General features: G+C 38.9%; 1 protein-coding gene across 1 annotated transcript in view; it reads left to right on the forward strand.

The window, feature by feature from the left end:
* The first annotated feature begins 7,044 nt into the window (after positions 1–7,044).
* The window catches only part of LOC120734968, a 72,544-nt gene continuing 54,023 nt past the window's right edge, over positions 7,045–25,565 (forward strand). Inside the window, exon 1 of the mRNA XM_040034100.1 lies at positions 7,045–8,100. Coding sequence (XP_039890034.1) covers positions 7,990–8,100 — 111 coding nt within the window. The 5' untranslated portion in view covers positions 7,045–7,989. The remainder of the gene's footprint in view (positions 8,101–25,565) is intronic.

Here is a 25,565-nt window from a genome sequence, read left to right on the forward strand (position 1 = left end):
AATATTTCCACTTGCTAACTCAAACTTCAAAGAAAAACATTGGAAATTCAGAAAATAACTTGAAATTTTGAGTTATTAAGTCAGGATTATGAGATAATAGTTCAAAAAAATTTGAATGACAATCAGGAAATGTGCCAGCTTCCATATGACTTTTACATCTAGTTTATACTCACTCTTCTGTCTGCTGCTCCTGCATCAACCAGATTGAATACACACGTGTATTAGTGTGTACAGGAGATTTTCAGATTATGCAGATTATAATATGCAGCTTAAAAAGATGAGATAAAAGATACAGTATTATGTGCTTCCTATTTCATTTTCTTCTACTCCTGTGGTGACCTCAGAGTTGGCGTGCAATATATCTAATGCAGTGACCATAAATTAGACTTGAGCCATCACTTGTTAGTGTTGCGGGTACTACATTATCCACAATAGTAATCTTGTCACAATGGGTTCATCCGAAACCTTGGCTGATCGTGACCCGCACCCATTTTCAAACATTGGCTCGTGTGATTAGGTAGAGGATCAATAGGGGGTCCATGACCCTCTTGGGGACACTCCCATAGGGCTTAAAATCTGGGACTCTCCACTAATTGACACCAATGTAAGATTCTCAGGTGAGAGGTGAAACGTCTTCAAGAAACTTAAAAAACTTAAAAACTTAAAAGTGATGAAAGGAAAGGGATGACTTGAACCAATGATAAGAATTTCTCTTTTGTTTGAGTGTACTTTAAAAAAAACTTTCATCTTTTTCTTAATATCCAATAGACAATCGAGAAGGTTGGAGAGGTTAGTCGAATCACTGGCTTTCGGCTTACTGGGAGAAAGAGCTCTGTGTCATCGGCATAGCAGTGAAATGTTGGATCTCTATATAATGTGGACACGAAGTAGCATTTATAAGAAAAAAAAGGACAGCTCCCAGTATAGACCCTGAGGGACTCTATGATTTAGGGCAGAGTAGACAAAGCTCAGCAATGGAAGTAAAACTATTTTGATTGGTCAAATTCTAACCACTGTGGAGTCGTCCCAGAAATACCAGCTTGGTGCTGCAGTCTCTCAATCAAAACTGTACCAAAAGCCGCACTTAAGTCAAAGAATAGAAAATTCAGCAGATCTTAAAATATCTGTTGATCTATTAAATGTAAACTCAGTACTGTGATGCTGTCTAAGACTTCTCCTCCAAAGGTTTTGCTATGTAGGTATTACTATACTACTAAAGGTAGCATGGCGGAAACGTCCCAATATGGAATAGAATAGTTGAAACAATAGTTCTGGGTGCAAATTTTCCCAGGACACAATTACCAATAACCACTTTGCAATGTGCAATACACATTCACACAACATACATAGAAGTATATAGAAAGGATACATTTTCTACCATGAACTAAAGCTGACTCAGCTTTTCATTCATGACAGCAGATTCAACTGAACTGAGAGTATAAATCCAATATTCCTCTAGGAGGGTGACTTTTTTTTTATTCCTCAGCCCTTTAATAAAGTTGCACAGCCATAGTGCACCTGTGCATAACTTTGTGCCGTAGCTTATTTCATATTTTGAGTCTGCAGCAGAGTCAAATTTTGCCCTAAACTGAGGCCTTTTTTTTATCCAATATACACCAAACCACAAGAGCATCTCTGCATAAAGAGTGCTTGTGTTCTGCTGCAGTTTATGAAAGATTTGACAGCTTTGGATTGGACAAGTGGCCACTGGGGCAAACTGGCAGTGAGAGTGTGTGGCAGCACCAACTCCGGCTCTCTTTATGTTTCTGAATTACAGTCTGAGATCCTTTTTACACACACTTTGTAGCTCTATAATAATGTCACTTGACTTTCTCCTTTGCTGCCATCACAACAGCTACAAGAGAGCTTTATCATTTGAACATAAAAAAGGTCATTTGACCTCCTTTTCCTTACTTAAACCTAACCACTCTTACTGTGGTACACCAGAACAAATACTCAAGGCAAATAGCCTTTTCGTTGTTAAAATGCAGGGGCCTGCTTCGTTTATCATTGTCAACATTTTTATTTATTTTTGCTCTTTTTTCATCAGTAAGTCTAAATTTTGAAAAGTTTTTATTAAAGTAGCACATGAAGTGTTTTATTTGATTCTATAGAAAGCACAAATCCATAATTCATCTGCATTGCTTTTTATGAAATTTTTCCCCCTGGGGGAAGCTTAAAGTGAGAATAGTAAGGAATTTAGAAATAGATAAAGGTCCTCAGTGCTTGGAAACACTCTATTAAGATTCAGCGTAAGTCTTTTCAATTTGAGACCAGTCAGTGATGCTATAAATGAAAGTTTAATCGAGTTATGCTGGAATATAATACAGTGATTGTTTTGTTTAACAACATGGGCTCAGAATCAACATTTTCAGATGAAAAAAATGTTAAATAAAGTATGAGGGGAAATGTTGAATTAAAGGTAGGATTGATAAGACAAATAAACCTGTTTGATACTGAAAGAGGTAAAAGGGATTAAATTAAGGACTATGTGGAGCTTTATTTTAGTTTTAGTGTACAATATACTGAATATCTACAGCCTAAAGATCTAATGATCCAACTTTGTACTCTAGACTTCTTATGTGAAATTCGTTTCTTAGTCCCCCCCCTTTTCCTTCCATAAATTAATGAAAAACCAGAGTTTACATATAGATTAAAAATAATTCCCTGGAGGGCCGGGAAATAATAAACAAAGTCAGACAAAGTCTGTCTTGTAGATCAGAGATTACTGTAGTCTCTCTAACTAACAATAAAATAAAACTTCGTCATTTATTATGAATAAGACACTGACCCATTTTAGCTTCTGAGCTAAACAGCAGGATATCTGGACGGCTTGAGAATAAAATACTTCAGGGATATGAAGACTGTTTTACATGCCTTTATTTCTTACCATCTTGATTTTTTGTGAGGCACTGTGTGACTCAGCTCTGTCTCGCCTGTCTGCCCAGCTTTTTTTTTTGTTGGCACGAAGAAGAGGCACCAAATCTTCCACTGGCCTCTAAAACACAACTGACTGAAAGTTTCAGTTCCTTTTTTATTTTTTAAAGTCTTACCTTGAATCTCGGTTCCACCTGTTCATATTTTACATTAGCTGTACAGCAACTAAATTCCTTTTATCTGGTCCAAGCCCTTGACATCTGATACAATGAGAATGTGATCAAAGACCATCAGAAAATGTAATCTCTCCCCAGTATGGAGTACATCCATTATGGCAACATATCAACCAGCTTAATATTAATCACACAGTCCTAGAGACTGCTCAGCTAACCCCTGGCAACCTATGGGCGCCAGGGAAAATTGGACATCCCCCAACCTGTGGGGGAGTAGTTGCTCGAGGTTGCTGGCTGTTGCTAGTTGAAATTAGTCTTGAAGAGGATGCAGCACCAAAAGTCTCCTCGAGAAGATTGCTGCCATTACCCATAGTTTGCATGGAAAATGCTGACTTGTCTGCACACACTCAGATAATACTTACAAATTGAAAACCAAAACCATAAAATTGAGAATTTCTACCCAAAGGAAAAGTTGTGTTTTACTGCTAAAACCAACTATATCTGCTTTTTGTCTATGCTTTAGACTGTAAATGAAAAAAAAAAAATGGATGTAGTTTCCAGGTATAAAAGGTTAAACCTCTGTGGTAGGGACTTGTTGCATTTGTTATAATGACTAACAGGGGAAGATATTGAAGATATAGAATGGTTGGAAAACCAGTACTGGTAGATCAGAAGTCCTTTGCTCTATGACCTCAGAAGAAGCCATTTGCTGTTAGGTATGGGCTCAACTAGTAGTTTTAAGAATAAAATGTTGAGTTAATTTTGTAAACTATATAACTCGTCAGGAAGATAAAAGTCCAGTGCAGTGTCCTTGGTTTTACAGTGAGAAACACCACATATTCATGATGTGTGAAAAACACAGCTTAAGGCTTCACTACACTTCAGTCTTCAGTAACCAACTCTGACCATGTTTGATGTACTGTATGGTCGATGGTCTTTGCAAGAGTCTTGACGCTACAAACTTAAGACTACCTTAGCTTCCATTAGCCAAAGAAACCCTCCAACTCAAATCTCCAACTAAACTGTTGGCAGCTGCATATTGGGTTTTGACACCTCAGATCATTTTAAACTACCCTTTTATATTTTACAAAACTGACTGCCAGCTTTATAAACAGAAGTATTACAATTTTAAATACTGCTATAAAATCAAAGTGTGAGGAAAGAAATGGCTTCAAGCTATGCTGTTGGAGACTGACTGAATGAGGTTTTCCCTTTGGGGCTTAACTTAGCAGAGCCACTTCAGTACAAACCCATACAATCTTGTGTGCTTCACTGAACCTAAACAATGATTAATGTTTTATCGATTATTAGTCGATAATGTCAAAGACACTAGAGGTTCCGCCTGTGGGTGGAACCTCTAGTGTCTTATATACAGTCTATGGCTAGTAGCTATAACACATGTTACTCTGTTAGATTTAAGACTGATCTATAGCCAGCATCTGTCATATTTAATAGGAGGCTAATTCCGGCTAATGGAAAACAGATTCAGAAGTACTAGAAATTACCTCCACCTTTACTTCAGTTCACATATAAAACAACTCACTTTGTAACTGACTAGTTAATAGTGGAGATTCTAGGCTCTGACTGCATAGTTAGCTAACTAATATAATAATAATAATAATAATAATAATAATAATAATAATGCATTTTATTTGAGGGTGCCTTTCAGAAACCCAAGGTCACCTTAGAAAGAACAAAATTAATAAAAGGAACAGTAGTCATAAAATACAAAAAATAAGTTAAAATTACAAAACAGAGCTTGACAACAGATAAAATCAGCACTAAAGTGAATAAACCAGTTTAAACAGATGTGTTTTGAGCTGTGACTTAAATACGGAAAGGGAGTCAATATTTCTTATGGTTGGAGGAAGAGAGTTCCAGAGCCGGGGAGCAGAGTGACTGAAAGCTCTGTTCCCCATAGTAATAAGGCATGAAGACAGAACGGTAAGACGAATAGCAGATGATGATCTGAGAGGGAGGGAAACAGTGGTGATATGGAGCAGGTCACACAAATATGAAGGAGCAGATTTATGGATACACTTGTATGTAAGAAGTAAGATTTTAAAATTTATCCTGGTTTATACCATATATATATATATAAACATACACACATATATACAGGGTGGGCCATTTATATGGATACACCGTAATAAAATGGGAATGGTTGGTGATATTAAAGTCCTGTTTGTGGCACATTAGTATATGGTGTGAAGATACGAGATGTGCAGCACCTGAAACTACGGATACTGGATGGCTGTGCTGGCATTTCTCCTGCGGTGTTGCTATCAGTGTGTGAAGAGTGGGAGAAGAGGGTTGCATTGACAATCCAACACAATGGGCAGCACATTGAACACATTTTATAAGTGGTCAGAAACTTGTAAATAACTCATGAAAGAATAAAGTTACATTGAAAGCAAGCACACCATTGTTTTTCTTGTGACATTACCAATAAGTTTGATGTGTCACATGGCCCTCTTCCTATTGAAAAAACAAAAGTTGTATCCAAGATGGGAGTTGCTTAAATTGCCAGCCTCAGAGCTGACATGATAATTTGTTATCTGCTGATTTTATGGTTATTTCACTTTTGGCATTGCTACATGTCATCAGATGTAACTGACATACCAGTGTCTCTGGCAGACACATCACTCCTTGTCTCTTGTGAATGCCCACTCAACACGATGTACCTTTCATTTTTTAATTAATAAATTTAAGCCTTAATTAACCCCTCTTAAGTTGTCATTAATGGAAAAATTAGCTTTCTGCTATAAATATCTGTATTAATGGGAATTAACTGTTTAACAAATTATTTAACTAACTGTTTAGGGCGAAAAATGGCGATCAATCTGGGAAAATACAAACCAAATATACTGTTACATGGACAAACGATATATCTGCTCATTACTGTATAAAAGACTTTGGTAAATGTACTTTTTCTTGGCTAACTGTATTCATAATGTCAAATAGCGAGGTGGTTGTTCAAGCGCTTTGGTTGAATGATGTAGAGAGTTAAGTCATGTTTGAACTAAACTCTTAATTAAACTGTGTGTCCAACTTTCCTTAAACATAGTGGAATATAATCTGGGGATAAGGAATAATTTTACATCTTTTTTGGGTCATTGTCTAAAAGCTTTAATCAAACTTGTTTTATGTTTTATGTCTCATCCACCTAAGTTAAAATTGTGGCTCTATAACCGTTTAGGCAGGGGCTTGGTCCTGTGATCCGACTATAACTTGGAAAAAAAAAAACAGCAAGTGTGTGCACACACAAAAATAAAGTGACAAATCAAAGAATCCATATCTGTTGAGCTTCCTAGAGGTGTCCTCCTAGTGGCTGCAGAGAAAGATTGTGGTTTGTGAAGCAGTTATTAGTTCTGGCTGTGTTTTCTAAACCCAGCCATCCACCCCAGCCTCCACATAAACGTGGCAACACCTGTGACATCTACAGATCCTTTATACTTGAATTTCTGCACATCATTTGGGAACTTAATTGTGTGGGTTTTCTTTTTTTCATAATGATTAAAATTCCCCTGGGGAAGATGATTTTGCTCTGACATGCATGTTAAGAAAGACACTAAATCACTACATGGTTCAGTTTTACTATCAAGTTTTAATCCACCCAGTTAATTCAAAGGCACTAAGGGTGAAAAAAATAACACATTCATTTGTTTCACTTTCTTTTAAGCTCTATTCCTCCGTCTTTCCTGTCTGTGCGTTTCCTGCTTACCAGTAGGTGGAGCTTGTCTCCTTTGGCTTGAGAGAGCGCGAGAAGGAGGGAGAGAAGGAGATGATTAAAGAGAGAAGAAAGACAGCAAGAGGAGAGGCAGAGAGAGAGAGGGAGGGAAATGTTGGGAGGGAGGGAGGGATGGATGGAGAGAAATGGGGAGGGAGGGAGTAGAGAGCAAGCGTCAGCACTCCATGTGTTAAAAGGGCAGATGGTAACCGCGGGTAACTGAGGAGCAAACCACTCTGCTGGCCACAGAGCAAGAGATCAGCGGAGAGAGGGAGATAGAGGGAGGGAGGAGAGTGAACACATGCAGCGCAGCAGAGGAGAGGAGCATCTGAGAGGAGGCTGCACGCTTGCTCTGACAGAAAGAGAAAGAGAGGGAGGAGAAGACTGAGTACTTCTTCTCCACACTAACAAGGAGGCAGAGAGCAAAAAGAGGGGCAAAGACAGAGACAGAGGAGATGCTGAGATAGTAACAGGAGGGGGAAAAAGTATCCCTCCCAGCCACTTACAGAGATACAGAGACAAAGAGGGAGGGAAAACAAAAGGGGCTAGAGAGATTGTGGAGTGAGGAGAACGGACGGGAGATAGTTAAAGGAACTGCAAGACTGATCAATAAGCGGCTGAGATTTCGGGAAGAAATTTAGACTCAGCGAGAAAAAGAGAGAGAGAGCGAGCGAGAGAGGGAGTCAATGACAGGGAAAGATTGATTAATGAAAGATTTGAGCAAAACATCTGGAGAGAAGGAGACTTAAAGAGAAATATTTAAGAGGAGACAGGGGCATCTAGCGGAAGGCAAATTTAGAAAAGAAAGGGAGAAGAATTAAAAAAACATTTAGAGAAGGACAGGAGGATAAGAGTGGAAAGAAAGGGGAGCAGAGGGTGAAATATTTAAGAAGAGACAGAAGCTGAGGGGAAATGAGCAGGAGAATGCAGAGTTAAAGAGTCACTGGCAAAAACTTAGAGAAGAGAGAGAATAAATCAGAGCAGCAGAGGGAAGGGAAACTGCGCTCATCCTTTCTTCTTTTTTATTTCCTCTGTCCCTCCTCTTCTTGATAAAACCTAGGAGGGGAGATGAAGTGCGGAGAGAGTTGAGTAGTACAACATCAGAAGAAGGAGAGGAAGCAGTTTTCAAGGGTTTTTTTTTGGCAAAGTCCAGATAGATCAAGAGAGTTATAGATAGATATTTAACTGCATGAAAGAGAAGTATATCCAATGGCGTGCTACTACATTGTGATCAGTTCCACCCACCTGCGTGACGGACAGCTGAGGAGCATCAAGGGGGTGTTCAGAGGACCAATAGGAACCAATGGCCAAAGAAACACGGTAAGACCAAACAGTTACTTCTTTTATAGATGCAGAGTTTGCAGAAAAGAAGGGAAAAAAGTCACATAAGTGTAACTGTGTTTGACGTCCAGACTATTGGAGTCTTTCTGGTATTTGAACTCGAGGCTTTTTGGTGGCGGGAGGTTAGTTAGATTCTGTCTACATTTAATTGGCATAAATCCAGTTTAATCCAGAGTTCAGATGTGTAGCTATTAGTGTTTTAACTTTCCTGCAACAAACACGTCCAGGAAATCATTACCTCTAAATTATCATTAGTTAAACCACTCCCACTCACTTGATTGTCAGCTCCTTAATCATAGTGTTTGTAGAGTTAATTAATTGCCACTTCCATTAGGTTAATTGACTCGGTATTGGAGGCAGAAAGATCCAGATGGGGGTGGGGAGGCTGGTGCGGGTCCCCGTCTGTTGCACTAAGAGCTTCTCTGGCTCCGAGTCCGTGCTTAAACATGCCCAGGATTAGATTTTTTTTTCCCTTTTAACCTTTCAAGTGTTTACTGATTGAGTTCAGTTAAAAAGTCAGGTAGGTGTTCTCTCTTTACATTTGCATTTATCCTTAGTTTGACACGCCACTTCAGCGCTTTTACAACAGCACTCTGTTTCAAACACATGCACTTGGATCATTTTCACGCAGTTTTCTGCACATCTTGTAGTGTAAATTTCACCTTTATCTTCTTATCACAAGCCTCCTTATGTTAATGAAGTGGGGAGTATCTAAAAATAAAGTCAGATAACATTTAGAGACAAATTAAAAACCCCTCGCTGCATTTTATTAAAACCTGAATGAAAATTAGTTATTCAGAACGACTGTGGTGTCATGAAACTGTGTGGGATGCTTCGACCCGACCAGATGAGTCACACGCGTCTTGACTTTTTTTTCTAGTTCTCTTAACTCAGACTAAACCTTGTACTTCATTCGTGCTGACTGTTGCAGGCAAACATAATTACAGAGAGTCCTTGTAGAGATGCACCAAAGATTCCAACAGGCTTCAAAGAGACACATCACATGAGACGTCAAGAGGTTGTGTAAGGGCAGAACTACAGTAAGCTCATTAGGCATAAAACACTTGCTGCAAGGTTTAGAAGAAATAAAATTAGTCTATCATTTTAAATCAATCAAAAGTTTCACGCTTAACCCTGGCATGGCAAAACATGGCTGATTTTATGTTCTATCAGCAAAAGCGCTGATGGGAGCTGTACATTGGCCATTACAAATCAATTAAAAGCCAGCGTTCTGCTGATAAAGAAGTCATTTTAAATCTCTACTCCATCTCTATCATGTGATAGGACTGTTAGATCATATTTCACCTGTGTCAATACTTTTAATAACAGCCATTGATCATAAATGACGATGGCTTGTCATGGTGAAATGATAGGGTTATAAGTCTTCAGGAGAGCCCGGCTGGACAACAGAAAATCAACAATGCATTTGACTTAGCGTGCAATTAACTAGAGAGCACAACAGAGCCCACAGCAGCGGTGGAGCGCTGTGCAGCCAAAGCACTGTGGATTGTGTTATTGTGTTTTTAATAAAAAAGCAACAATGCACAGCCTAAGTTGTTAAAATTAAAGTGGATTTAAGTCCATGCACACTGCACCAGCATGTAATGAAGCATTAATATTAAAGCCCTTAATTAAATTTTTGTACCATCGCCTCCAAACACCCCCCCAACCACCCTTTTTGTGTGTGTTTACGCTCTATATTAACTTGAGTGATATAAAGAAGTGATTTCTTATCAAACACTTTTATCAGCAATGCTATATCTTCCAAATTTCCTAAAAACAGAGTGAGGAAAAAACAACAGGAAAAACAAAGCCTGAGTGTTTATCTTTTGGGGATTTCTGCTTGCTGAATCTGTCAGTGTTTCTTAAGAACTCGACAAGTTATTTCTTAGTGTCCTAAAAAAACTGCGACTGTGTCTTGTGATTTCACCCTGCTGTGACTGAGCTTTGGTTAGGCTAGAAAAAGATCACAGGTTTTCAAAGTAAGGGGATTTTTGATGATACGGTGACGATAATAAACACTTGACTGACTTCAAGGATAATTATGGTCATGGTTAGGAGATACTAATGTTGTTTTTTTAGTTCTGAATAGTGAGTGAAAGTGGAAAATCAATGACTGTGGGTTCAGTAGATAGGCTGATCCAAGACCTGTTAATTTGGCCAGGAAACAGAGGAACAGAACAAAGGAAGAGAGAAATGTTATCTCTGTTAAATGCTGCGTATGTGTTGTTGTTAATTAAGTATCGTCTGAACCTTGACTCACTGTTGATGTTCGGTGAAATCCAACAGAAAGATCATCTAGCAAACATGACGTTTAGTTTGTTGTTTGTGGTCTCTCCGTGCTGTCTTTATCTCCAGTTTCCCCTCATAATCCAATCATTTGCGCTATTGCAGCCGCTCCTCCCTGCGCCTGGGCTCTTCCTGTTTGAAAGAGAGTTCTTCCTCCTCACTATTTCTAAGTTGTTGCCCATAAGGGCTCGTCATAGTTTTATGGTTCCCCTTCTAATATTGTAGTGTCTTTATCTTACAATATATAGTAGAGTAAAAGACAAATAATACATTAAACAAATTAAGCAACTAACCTTTGCTTAACCTCTTACTACTCATTAAAAAATAGCTGCTGTGACTTTAGTCCCTATTAACCTCTTTACATCCAGGGGGTCTCTGGTGATCCATCTAAGGTTAGAGTTAGGGTTAGGTTTGGGTTTTATTTCTGGCTCATGCTAAATAGACCAATTTTTAGGAACTTCAAATTAAGTCTCAAACAGATTGACATCAAAGTTTGTCTGCTGTTTTTTTCATTTGGATCCTCCATGCAGACAAAAACTCTGGGCTTTAAACCCATAGTCTGGCAGCACAGTTTATAGAAATAGGATGTTTATTTTAAAAATATTACTACACTGTACTGAGAAGCAGTTTGAAATCTGGATATATCTATCTTAAAAATAAACAGATACTGTGCAGGTTATCGAAGTGGCATAAGTCATGTGATGGAGAAATATATTCTGTTTCATTTGAATGTTATTTTCCTAACTTTTGGTTCTATATTGGTGTACTTCTTTCAGTCCACTAACTATTAAAGCAACTAACTTTCACTTCAGTTGTCATTCTATCTCTTAATCAGTAATGCAGGAGTTCTGTTTGAGCTGTGCATTTTTGGTGAAATGTGTTGAATATTTGGATAGAACAGGACAAAGGATGAAATGTACTACAGTTGAACATACACTGTAATATCTGTTCACAGTGGGGAGATGGGGGGGCATGCCTGGTCTGAAAAAATGCTTAGCTGGGTGGTATGTGCCACATGAATGTCAGGACTAAGGGTTTCCCAGGAGAAGATTGTGTTGTAATGAGATGATCAATTTTATTCACTTCAGCTGTCAGCGGTTTTAATGTTTAATCATGTTGAAATGAAGTTCATATATTTATTTATATATATATATATATTCTTATATATATATTGTTAAGTTATCTTCTTGACAGGGCCTATTTCCAACTCTTTTCTAACTAACTTCATCACTGAAGCCACATTTCTCATTAAAGACTGTCATAAAAAGCAAAGAAAAAAAGACGATCACTTACTTCTAACACATTAATTATTGTGCTTCATTAAATAGATGACAAACTAATGAAGCTGTTATAGCACCTTCAACAAGTTAGAGCTTTCAGACTTGTTAAATGATATCCAACTAAGAAAACATAAGGTAAACTTTCCACTGCTAACAGAGTACCATAAATAAAATGTTCTTTAATTACCCACACAAGCAAACGGTGGCATTTCAGAGGCACGTATTCAACTCTGTTCGTCACGTAATCCAGGAATAGAAAGCTATATCAAGAGTTTTAATTGGCAAACAACCACACATGACTATCACCAGTCACCTTGGATCCTCATATACCCAAGCTAATTTTATCCTCAAGTTCTTTAGCACAGCCAGGTCTGATGAAATTGCATGAAATGATGAGGTTTTAAAAATTCAAATAACATGGCCTGTGCACAGAAAATGAGAGCGATATGTTTGCGCCAGCACAAAAGAATTGCATGAGAGAGACATGGGCAGAAATAGGCAGCAGAGTCTGACGCCAAAATAGTGTTGGGATCAGTAGGATGGATGACTTTCCCTCAACTCAAATGACTCAACTTGACTCCTCGTTTAGCGAACGATATTTTTAGCATTTTTTTTGTAAAGCATGATCAAAAAGTTACCTTAAACAGTTTGAATTACTCAACATAACCTTTTCTCAGTGTTGGTCATATCAATTACATTACAATACAGTACAGTTATCCAGTTATCACCCATCTTTGGACACAATCTGATGACAGCTACACACCTGTAAAGTTTTAAGAGTGCATTTTGCATGGCTGAGTTGCTACTGTGGTGAAGACATCTGTCCACAGACAGACAGACAGACACATATTAGCATCTGCTAAAATGCCCAGTAGAGTAGGTGTCCTCAGGTCTGGTGGGGAAAAATGGGCATGGCGTGGTAGTGCATTGGTAGTCTTTAGGTGCAACACAGACCTTTGTAAATCCACATATAGATGTTGTAGCTGTGTACTGTCACCAGAGAGAAGTGTCAGAAATATATCAAACAAGCAGCGATGTTGTCTACTTTATGTTTGTGCAGTTGTTGATCCGTCAGCTTAAAGAGAAGATGGAGGTCATAAAGAATGTTTTGTAGAGATGTGAGTGCTTCTCATAGAGGGTTTTTTGATCTTTGATGTTTTTTGTGCTTCTTCCTCTTAATGTTAAACTCTGTGGTTGTTTCTATTTCTGTTCAAGCCAACTTTTCAACTAAGCAGCATGCTAGTGTTATTGCCACTGGGCAACTACAAAGACACCATGGCAACATGCGAGTGTGTTTCCGTAGCTTCTGTATAGGTTTATTTTACATAGTGTATCTCCTTGCGTTGCCAGAGAGCTACAGAGATGTAGGAGCATACATCTTGAATGAGAGTACAGATCAAGACTTATCTCCCATTGTTTAAAAAAGGTTTGAATCCAGCCCTACAATGGCTTCCTTCTTTTGCCTTGCCACACCTCTTTCTTGAGAACTGGCTAGCGAGTAACATTTTGGATAAAGGTTGAGATGAGAGGATCTGTCCAGTAAATATTAGCATATATTAGCATAGCTTAGGAGCGAAACAGCTAGCCTAGCTCTGTACCTCCAGGCTGACTATACCATGTTTTTATTTTATCCATGCTACATTACCAGCATGCATTTTTATCCACCCCGATCAGTAACTTCTTTTTGAAATATTTTATTATTTTTTGGGCATGTTAAGCTTTTATTCATGAGGACAGTAGAGAGAGAAAGACTCCAAAGGATCAACATGTCTGAAATGGTTTAAAGAGCACTCAAATTCAGGACACCATACGGCAAGGTGGAACATGGGTCGCCTGCTGAACAAGGTGAGCTATAGCAGCATCCCTCTCTTCTTGTTCTTTCAATCATTATCGCCAGCAGATGGACTTTCTCAGATGTCATGAAAATGCAAGACTTTAATTAAATTTTTTCCAACCTCTTTAAGGACATCGTGCCCATGCTGGCTCAAAATTGAGGTTCAAAGTTCAATGTTGCGCATGGAAACAGCCGCTATGAAAACAATCTCACTATGAGGTCCATCTGGAGCTTTTAATCACATTTGACCTTTTGGTGAGATTATTTTCTCAAGTCAAATGAGTATTTAAAAATATTTTGAAACTGTGGTAAAATGTTCCAAAGCCCTAAAAAATGATCATAGGCATATCAGGCATCTAACTTTATTGCATAAAAGTACCTTGATTACAGGCATCTATCATGTAAGAAACACCTGAAACTATTATGCAAAATTCAAACCTTGTGTAATGCTTATAATAAACAGCATTTTAGTCTAATTTCCTCAGATGTTTGACACCTTTGTGTCCGACAGGTGAGCGTTTCCCTGCTGCAGAGAGAAAACACATCTCACATTGCATGCTGATATCACCCACTTCGCTCCTCTTCAAAGGAAAACAAATCACTCTAACACCTTGAATCAAATGTTTTTCTGTACCTTAATTGCTTTAAGGTGCCAAAGATATTTGGGCCTGCCGCCTGTGTTTCGCTCTGTGTTACTATTCATGCCGTCCATGAAGGTCCTAAAGCAACATTTGAAATCATTCAACAGGTGTACATGCATATCGATTTTCTGTCCTTCATCATGCGTGTGTCTGCTCGTGTTTTAAATGTGTGCTTTTGCTGGCATGACAACGACACCACGGTGACATTAATTTATGATTGCCCAGCTGTCGGGGAATTTTTCACACCTTTCCCAATATCAGCGAGGCCGGCGTTATGTTGCTATAGAAACATTGATTCCCGGAAGTTAAGTAACGCTTCTTTTCTGCACCCCACTTGGCAAAAAAGGTTGACATGAACTTCCTTTTGAGTCTTTGTTTTTTTGTTTTGTCCGAAGTTGCCGCTGAGGATGTGACAGCGTTTTGCCCCGGAGCTCCAGCAGCATAGCTCCTTAACTCTGGATTGTTTTATTTTCTTCATCAGAAGTCTGCATTTAGTGCCGAGTGTTTTCAGTTAAAACCACAGGTGCTGCCGACTATCTTATAAAAGCAATAATGTCCTTGAGCCGCTGGGTTATTGAGCAGTATACTCTTTTGGTGCTATCGGCTATTTCACATCAGGCCTAACAACACCCAGGACAATACTACACCATAACCCACTGCCTCTCAGCTGTTAACGCTTTAAACCTGTGTGTTTTATGTGTGCGCGCTATAAGATTTGAGCTAATTCTCCAACAACGTGGCTCCACGCTCCATAAATTATCACAGAGGAGGACGCTGCGTGCATGATTTGTGCGTGTGTGAGTGTGTGTGTGTGACTGCGTCCGTGCATGTGTGTGTTTAACCGTTCCAAGTTCATCTGGGTTTCAAAGGGTTACATGTGTCTGCGTGTGCAAGTATGATCTGTGTGAGTGCGTTCAGCTGTTGTGACTTGCATGGCATGAGTATGTGTGATGCGTGAGTTTGTGTATTCGGTAGTTGTGAGTACATGGTGTGCTTCATTGATGTGTGAAACATCAGCTATGACTGTGGAGCCATCTGCTCCAAAGGGAGAGATAGAGTGCAAGTGTGTGTGTGTGTGTGTGTGTGAGAGAGAGAACGTATTTTTGCTCTACATGCATGAGTGGGTTTATGTGACAGTGCAGTGTATGTACGAGTATGTGTGTGCACTACTGACTACTTGTCCGAACCAACAAGTTGCTGCTTTTTTGCTTTTTTGTGCATGTGGGACATCAAGAAGTTTCCAAGCTGATTCCCGCTCAGCTAAAATATCTAATAATTATTTCAACAACTCCTCAGGATGAAACTTTGTTTCTGTCTGCTTCTGTTAAAATTTACATGCCAGCTTTTTTGTTTTGCCTTAGATGCAGTCTGTCGTCTTGAAATTGCATTCCCGTGTAACTAAATTCTTTTCACATTTGGGCTGGATTATGTTCAGAGGCAACAATTAGATTCTTTTTGAATGAATGAATGATGCATCACATGTATGAACTGCATCGCTGCCAGCGGTTTCCATGTGCGCAGTTTTTTTCATTTTGATTGAAATCGTTCCAACTGAAGATTTCCCAAGTGCTGACATGTGATATGGTTTTCATACACCTTCGTGTTTACATGCACACACTCATTTGATCTGAACGGTGTATGAGCCATAGGCTGTGCAGGAATTTAAATAAGCAAATTTCACCATTTAACAGAACATTTCACATTGTGAGATTGCAGTCTGTATGAATATAATTTCTCAGACACGTGGCTGGTATTTCAGAAGCAAAAGCAGACTCAGTCAATGCAGGCTTCACAGGTGCTAAAAAAAAAAAAAGATGCAGACCTTGCATTTCTCAATTTTGAATTACATCTTCTGATTACGACATTGAATTAACTAAAGGAATTTGTCTTATTAAAAAGACACAAGTTGGAAAAAATGAAAAATTGATAAAAATGCAGCTTTGAACCACTAGTTTCTCAAGAGAGATTCACAAATACGCAATTATTTAATATAGTGGCTTTTATTGATCAGGTGTGTGTAAAGTATGAGCGAAATTTTGAGTTTAAGTTACAGTTTTGCCAAGAATTACATGCTGTAAATTTTTGATTAAGTAAAAACAGGTGAGTGTTTTGCAATGAAAAACCACTAAAGGGTAGTTATTCTTAGTTAGCGTATTGTCTGTCTTGTTAATGTTGGTTTATGTTGGTTTATAATGGAGCACTGTAACAAAAAAATAATTTCTCCCAGGGATCAATAAAGTATTCTGATTCTGATTCTGATTACACAATGTACTAAAGCACAACAAGTGCACTGTTGCGGAGCAAGTTGTCTTCCTCCTGCTAAAAATAAAATGCAGCATTTCACACAAAGTGGAAATCCATGCTTGGGGTGCGTAAATGTGCATCTCTAAAGAAGCAGCAACACCTGTGATTACAGCATCCTTATTGTATAAACATGATCCAACTTTGATGGTAGTGCACATAGAAAAACACAAAAAAGTGAAAGAAGTTTCTATTTTCTTCTATTTTCTTAAAACATTTTGTTGTTAGTTTTCCATCTCTTGGTTTTAATATGTTTTAGCTTACAATCCAAGACACTCTGTGACAGATCAACTTTGGAAAGACATGATTTGCAAAGTCCACAAACTTTGAAATGTTCTATGAAATGTTGGTGAATCTAATCTCATCCCCATTAAATCCTTCCCTTCAAATAAAGCTGGAGCCTCTCTACATGTAGCCAACTGCAGAGATTCAAGCATATATGGTGTTGTTCCATCCACACACTGTAACTAAAGTAGGTTCCCACTGAACTATGAATGAATGAAGAGCACAATCTTCAGGAGCATGCTTTGTAGAAAGACAAGGGGAAACATCTGGAGAAATCCACTGAGATTTTAGAGGTAGTGGAAGAGATGTGGGTCTGGAGAGGGGGTCTCTCTGATAGCTACTAGTTGTGGATCATATTTCTATTTATTGATTATTATAGATCTCAGATTCTGCAAACACTACTATACATTTATCCTTGTGTGCATTTGTACCATTATACTGGATTACAAAGTGGTTGCCACCCAAAGTCCTCCCATCTACCCAGATGACTATCCGGTTGTTCAGTGATGACGCGACGAATCCTACTTCCGGGCCTAAAGTAGTCTGTGTTTAATATGGCTTTTGTGTTGTTAACATGTTTAATGTTATGTATTTTCTTCTATTTGATCTCAAAAAGCTCCTAAAACAGTCAGTGACCTCCCTCGGCTTTTATTACCGCTAATCATTTATTTAAGCTCAGTTTTTAAAACCTTAGGATGTAACTACAGCCCAGCCCATACGGAAAAGAAATAGTAAAAACTTATATGTGATTACTCATGAAAGTGGCCACTTTCATGAGTAAATCATATAAGGCTTACATGATTTACTCATGAAAGTGGCCACTTTCGCATTACTTTCATACATTGTTTTAGTAAGTATCCAAAACATACAAGTTTCATTATATAATTTTTCAAGGGATCTTATATCTGTTTTCACTCTTGTATGCTTTTCATACAAGTTTCACACAAGACAGATACAAACTTTATAAGATTTATATATATCTTTTCCATATGGGAGCCCATGCAGCAGTATATGAATGACTAACCTCATATTGTGGATGGATTATCTCAGTTGTTCTCCTGGCTGAAGTTTGGTCCTTTTACAGCATCCTGCCATGCGATTACATTTGTTCCTGACCACCGAGAACACTCACGTTAACTTTTATCGAGTGGAAAAAAAGTTAGCTTGTTTATATTATGCTAACATAGCTGTGTCGCTAGCAGTCACGTAGCACATCTTTATATACCAGCTAGCCCAACTTCAGTAACCCTACAAAAGTCACTGCTGTTTAGTTTTCTGTCTTCATTTATGCTGGAAGTGATAACAGAGCTGTACATTTTAATTTGTTTCCAAAACCCCGCAGTCAGGACATGCTATATTTAGATAGAAGCTAGCGAGCTAACTCCCTGCTAACTTCTAACTCCGTTAAATGTCATAAATTCCGTTTTCATGGATGCCTGGATGTTAAACTCAGTTGTTACACCTGGTAGAGCAGAACGCTGATCATTTTATTAAAGATGAAAGACTTTAGACAGTTTTTCAACTCTCAGTAATGCCATAGTGATCGTCTGATATATGTACCTGCAGCGGAGTTTAGGTCCAGACACGGCTAGTGACGTCAGACTGAACAACCGGATTACCAGCTGTTACCTGTTTAATTTAAACACACATTAATTTTCTTTATAGCTGCTCTTATTGTTGCCTGTACTGTCACAGGCATCGCCTACACCCCCTAATGTCACTAGTTTGAGCCTCCCCCATCATGGATTAATTTTCATGTCTCTTATTGTTCTCAGTCAAGAATAATTGCTTTTATTTAGTTCTCGTCAGCAAAGGGATAGTATAAAACAATTCTTGTATACAATCTTGCTAGAAAGTCCAGTAAGATGACACTTCAGAGTTTTTCACAACACAACTTCTAATTTTCCATTTTGCTTATTTTTTTTTTATTAGCACTACTTGTAGAGAAAAGAAGTGTGCTAGGGTATGGTCACTTCAGCTCAAAGCAAAATTCAGATGACTTGAAACAGGTCATAGATGAAAAGGATTGGTTCAGTTTCAAGTTTCAGTTTGAAGAGAAGAGAAGTAGTATAGATGTGTTTTGTAGCCCAGGGTTGCTGCACTCGTTCCCCTTGGTTTTGGTTTAACTTTGTTGTATACCGATTACCATGTGTAGACCCACGCATCTGATTGGTGCCTACGTTTGGACCTTATCCCACCCTCCAATTCTTAAGTGCTTCACCCTTCTACCTTCCACCATCCCTGATTTGACCGGTGCCCTTTTCCTGTGCCCCAACCACACTCCAGCTTACTGCAGCAGCTGGCTCAGAAAGGCTGCCAATTTGTCATTAGTAGTAGCTGTGATTTAGAGCTGCCTGCACTGTTTCATTTCTCTGTGTTGCCAGCCTAAGAGGTTGGAGTTACTTGTTTTGTGGTACTTGGGTTAAAATTGAATGTACCTCAAAGGGCTTTCTGATTTGCTTGAAGAGCGTGCACTTGCTTGTTTGTGGTTTGGACACTCAAGGCTAGGTTTGTAAAACACAAAAGTGGAAATAATAATTTGCCAACACTTCATGATTTACGTGAAATGTTGGCATTAGAGTGGCTTCCTCAAAAGAGGTGCCTGGCAAAGCTCATGTAGCACGAGGAACATCATGTGTAGGAATAATCAGCGGGGGGCCTGCAGAGCTTGATCTGCCGTCTGCGATGTTTGTGATATATTAATTACACGTGAAAGGCTTATTTTCACATAACTGTTATCAGGGTGAATTTCAGAGAAGAGGATTGCTTCACATGTGTCAACCTGTATTGCTGGACTTTATTCTCCGCCTTCATTAAATGCTTCTGCGGAAGATGGCGAGTTCATTCTGCATGACTTGACCCGGTCACATTCCTTTCCATTGACCTTACAGGTTTTTGTGCTGTCAGTCCTTTTAATTTAGCCGATGTGGCCCTTTAAGAAGAAAAACACCCTGAGAGATTAATTTTTCATCCGAAGATGTTCTTAATGAGTTGTGGAGTGCTGAATGTTAAAGTATATATTTATGTAGCATGGCCGTTACTCGATTACCATGGAAACTGAGGTAGCATGTTGGAGGTGAGTGGGCGTCAACGCGACTTGGATGAACCCTGCAAATGTCGTGGGAGGGACGAAGAGAGAGAGATAAAGTGACAGAGGAAATGAAAGCAGATGGAGAAAAGTAAGAAAGAAACGCTGAAATGAGGTAATGTTTGGTTGCTATGAGAAGTTTGCACGTCCTGCTTTTCACTTCTTTCGCTTGTCTCTTCTCATCTTTCAGTCCGTTCCCCTAGTCTGAAAAAACATTTGCACACTCATTTTTTTTGTCTTCACTCGTGTTGTTTTTTCTCTCCCTTTCTTCATGTTTCCTCTCATTTTCTCCCCTTGTTTCAAAAACACTTTTCCTCTGAACTCATGCATAAATCCTTCAGTCATTCTTCAAAATATGCACATGCCCTAAAACTGCAAGTAGCCACCTTAACAGTACTCATTGCTGTAGGACTCCTTGTTGATTTTTAACATTTTGCCCGCATATCATGTGCACAAATTAAATTTTTTACAGAAACTTCAGTAAAAAAGTGACCAAGTCCCAGAGGTGTGGACTCTCCAAGGACAAGTTGTTTATTTGAAGGCAGGCAGAGGCGTGGAAGTAAACAAAATCATAGGACTTACTGGTAAATTGGAAATTCCGCTAATAAACTCAGCTATTGGTGCTACTCCAGAAAGAGTTTCTTCTTTGGGTTGCCCCCCAAAACATTCCAGTGACGGTATGTCATATGAAGACAAAGATAAAGATGTACTCATGCTTGGTGATCTGTATTGTGTCCAAGCACGTTTGAACCCCAAAGTCCAGTTAGTTTGTGTTACAGCTCCTAAATTCATGGCTGAAAGAAACAAAACATACCAGATACAACAATGCTGCTGTTCTTCAACAAGCTTTTAATGATGTATAATACTTACAAAGAACAAATGGAAATAGAAATAGATGGGAACCCTGGGTTAAACTAACCAACGAGGAAGGAAACAACAAACCAGCCATGCTATGGCTTTGGCTTGTCTCGGGACGTGCTGGTAACTCCCAACTCAACGTATACTTAATAAACAAAGCTGTAAAAACAACCAAAGGATAAATATGTTTTTGAAGAAAATTAGGGAGGAGGCAAGTTGCTCTCCACCATTCTCCACCTTCTCCAGGATTATATTCACACAACCAGTGTTCAGCAACCAATCAGAATAAATAAGAGAAGCGGGGGCATAGTTAGGGTGGACCTGGGCAACTCCAGTGCTTCCTCAGCTGCATTCATGAAGCTCAGCTGAAAATTGGTGTGTTGATTAAATAGTAGATCTATAAATCACACACAGGTCCAAAAATGGCCCCAATTAAGGCACAAAATCCATAAAATCATGAACCTTAACAACAAGCATCCCTCTATGTGAGATAGAGAGTAATGAAGATATGGAAACTGGGAGAAAAGGGATAAAGTAAAATATAGGGAGTGACCACTGAAGCAAATTCGAGCCTGGAACATTAATTACAGTGTCTGTGAGGGCCAGTGAGGGAGTGGCGATAGTCGTGTTTGGGTAGCGTGAGTACACCTTTAGATTCAAGCACCACTTTAGTTGAATGGGATAGGAATGTACTATTTATGCTACCATTTCTTCCTCCTCTTCTTAACCTGGACTCATCCTTTGCTCTCTCCACATTCTCTCTTTTTTCCCTCCCTTGTTTGTAACCTGGCGGCTGCTTTTTCCTCAGCTGCTTCTGCCCTCACCTTTGATGCTTCTCTGCTCTCTCTTGTTTTTCCTGCATGTCTCTGCACTTTGCTTGCTCTCTTCTCTTTCGCTTTACTGTTCTCTTGGTTTTAACAGGGCTTTTTGGGTTTTGTCACCCTCTTATCTGTGTCCTCCCTCCGTCATTTATACTTATGTACTAATCTTACACCCTTTTTTCTCATTTCCTCCTCACCTCTGCTTTTCATTTCTCCACTACATCAATCTCGACTCACTTCTCCCTCATTTTGTTCTTCTTTTACTCCTTTTTCTGTTTTCACTCCTCAGCACTTTTTGTTCTCTTGTTTAAACCCAATCTTTGCAAATTTGCCTTCTGCTCATCTTTTTACTCCTTATATTTACCCATGTTTAAGCTTGTTCTACCTGTTCCTCTCCTCTCCGATGAAGCATTTCCAACCTTGCTTTCAACTGATCTGTTTCTCCTCTCTGCTCACCTTTCATCATTATATGCCGCTTCTCTTATCTGCCTTTTCTCTCCTCTTTCACCTGCTTCCTCTCTGCCTCTCCCATTGTTACCTTTACACTCCTTGTTTTCCTTTCTTCTCTGCCATCCTTTATTTCCCTACCCTCTTCTCCTTCAGATTCTTCTTCTTCCAACACTTCTCCTGCAATCTCTCCTCCATATCCCTTCCTCCTCTCATCATCTTTTCCCGTTTATTCTCCTTTTCTCTCATTTTATTTCCTTTGCTTTTTTTAATCCTGCTTTCTATTCATCCTTTCCTGCATTCAGTTCTCCCCCTCCTCTCCTCTCCTCTGTGCTCTTCTCCCTTAGTTTAGTGAGCAGTAAAAACAACGATAAAATAATAATAAAAACAACAACTGTCCCGTGATTATAAACCCATCTCCATCTGGATCGCTCACACCGCCACACAGACTCACGCACACACCGAGCCGAGTAGGAAGTCAAACAGAAGGCCAATAAGACACGCTTGACTGGAGGCGACTCTACAATGTGTGTGTATGAGATGGGGAGAGAGATAGAGCGAGACTGTGTGCGTGAACAGAGAGGGTATTCACTCCTGTCATTGTGTGAACCTCGTGTCCTCGCAGCCGCAGGAAGATGAGATAAATCCTGAAACATTTTTGTCGATACTCAAGGGAACGTTTCAGACTAAAGACACCTGGAGGTCAGGGAGTGATGCCGGGCTAAGTTAGTAAAAACTGATAATCAAGTGGAAATCACTGCAGTGATGTCTGGTTGTACCACTGAAACTGCAAATACATGAGTGAATGGAACATTTAAAGCATTTTAGAAGAAGATCTTTTAACATTTAATTACTGACTTTAAGTATTTATCGTTACAGAAGCGCATGTGTGTGTTAATGTGTCACTAAATGCGCCCAGGGGGTGGGGGTTATTTGGTGGCATCAACCCCAGTTCACATATTTACCATTTTAAAATATAAATGTCCTAATAAGTGATGCTTTTTTTTAGTATATATATAACACCCACCAAAGTAAAATGAACTCCAGCTATAACATCAAAGAGATGTGCACATTCATGACTCAATACTATGATTTAATCATGTAGTGAATAGGAATCTGCATAAGGAATACTTGTGCTTTGCTGTCTTAAGCATATTTGGATGTTTAAGCTTTTAGACAATTACTTAAGTAGGATTATTTAGGTAGGATTTTGCTTTGGAGTTTAAACTGGTGTGCAGCTTATTACCTTTCACGGTCGTCAAATTTGTATCTAATGATTTCTACATTTATTTATGATCAAATATTCTGATTTCCTTTGAATCTCCTTCCTTCTTAAATCTTCTTCACATAAAAAAATGCACATTCAAACATACATGCATTTATTAATACATGTGTACAAACATGCAGATTTGATTGCAAGCATCATTGTGAACCATACCCTGAAGTCATGCCACAAAACTAAAACATGCACTCAATGGCCTTTTTGTCACGATGACCTACAGAAATTCAAATTAAGCATTGGAATGGGGAAGAAAGGTGATTTAAGCAACTCTGAGTGTGGCACAGTTGTTGGTGCCAGACGGGACAGTGTGCGTATTTCAGAAACTGCTGATCTGATGGGAATTTCCCAAACAACTATCTCTAGGGTTTACAGAGAATGGTGGGAAAAAGAGAAAATATCCAGTGAATAGCAGTCCTCTGGGTGAAAATGCCTTGTTGATATCAGAGGTGAGAGAAGAATAACCACATTGCTTCAAGCTGATAGGAAAGCAACAGAAACTCAAATAACCACTCATTTGAGCTGAAGTATGCAGAAGAGGCTACAGTTCACACGGGCTCTCCAAAAGTGGACAAGATAAGAGTGGAAGAATGTTGCCTGGTCTAATGAGTTTTGGTTTTTCAGGATTTGGCATAAACAGCATGAAAGCATGGACCCATCCAGCTTTGTATCAACAGTTCAAGCTGCTGCTGGTGGTGTAATGGTGTGAGGGATATTTTCTCGGCACATTTTGCCCCTTAACACCAACTGAGAATCATTTCAATTCCCAGCCTACCTCAGTATTTTTGCTGACCACCTTCTGATGGCTGCTTCAAGCAGGAGAATACTCAGTGTCACAAAGTTTAGATCATCTCAAACTGTTTAAATTTGCTTTACTCAAGCAATGTGTACCTAATAAAGTGGCTCTTAAGTGTACATTTATATATAGAGAACATAGCAAAACATAGAGAATAGGAAAAATTGGGAGCTATAACAGGTTAGATGGGAAGAGACTATGGAGTGTACAAAAACATCAAAGTTATTCGTTGATAGTATAAGTTTGACTTTTACAGTATTTTTTAAGTGAATGTAATAAGACCTGATAAGCTTTGGGATTAAAAATGTAAATGCAGTTTCAAATTTAAGTGGATGATTTGTCACTGGAGAGGTGGGTTAATGTAAGGACTGACCTCCTCAGTGAAACTGCTGGGGCCCAGTTTGCGAAGCAGCGGTGCAAAAATATGGCAAAAGGGGCACATCTGGTCATAACTGCCCCAGGGATGCGCACAGTGGAAGACTACAGCTGAGATATGTCAAAATCTAAATTTAAACTTTAGCCCTGAATGCAAGCTGTGATGGAAAATGTTCTTTTTGATCCAAGGTTTTAAAAACAAACCAAATAGGGTTTGCAGACATCACCACTTCCAGGAAATTTGCTTCGAGTTTTCTATAGATGAGGAAAAACACTTTTCCTCAGCCATCATCCCAGTTTTCTGAGAAACATGTGGTAATGCAGCACCAACAGCACATGTCACCGTGACCCAGCCAGAGACCCGATATCAATCATGTCCTCTCCAGAAGTCTCCTGTCAAAAACATCTCTCCACAAAAATATGTCTGTCAGAGAGTCGACTAACACACAGAAACACAGCTCTTTTAAACTCTCCCTACATGTAGTAGTGGACAACAAAATTTTGTGAGCACATGTAATCAGATTGCATTTTAATTCTCCACCATTTTCCAGGCGAACACTGTACGAGCTGTGTGGTTTTATGTTGTGGAAACTAATAATGGTGAGACTATTTGGAGTGTGCTTTGGGATAAGCGGTTTCTTTCGTGTAATAAGATTCTCTATTTGATGATCTGTATTTAACAACTTTTTAAAACTGTTTTTACATTTGGTATAAACACATTTAAGATAATAAGTAGGAAGCACTGAAGCAAACAAAGACTGTAGAAAGCAATGATACTGTGTGGCCTCTGATTATTTTTTTCCTATCTGGTCATCATCTGCTTTTTGCATAATTACTTTTGCTTTCATCCAATTAAGACATCCCGATATTGTCTGTTAAGTGCTGCTGGCCTTCCAAAAGATCACTCAAAGCATCTGAGTTTAAAACACGTGATTCCCCTGATTTTGCTAATCTCACGAAAATGTATATTTATTTGTATTCCAGTGAAACACTACAAGATAATGAAATGGAAGATGTCCTTTTAGTGGGCCATGTTGATGTGTTTGAGATGCTTTCCATGGCCAATAATTGGTGTTATCGGCACTGAATATAGGTCACTATATGGGCCGCATTTCTGGCAGTTAATCATCACTTCTGGCTTCTTTTGTGT

Source organism: Simochromis diagramma, unplaced genomic scaffold (assembly GCF_900408965.1).
Source record: "Simochromis diagramma unplaced genomic scaffold, fSimDia1.1 OVJJ01000176.1, whole genome shotgun sequence".
In the NCBI taxonomy this organism is placed as follows: Eukaryota; Metazoa; Chordata; class Actinopteri; order Cichliformes; family Cichlidae; genus Simochromis; species Simochromis diagramma.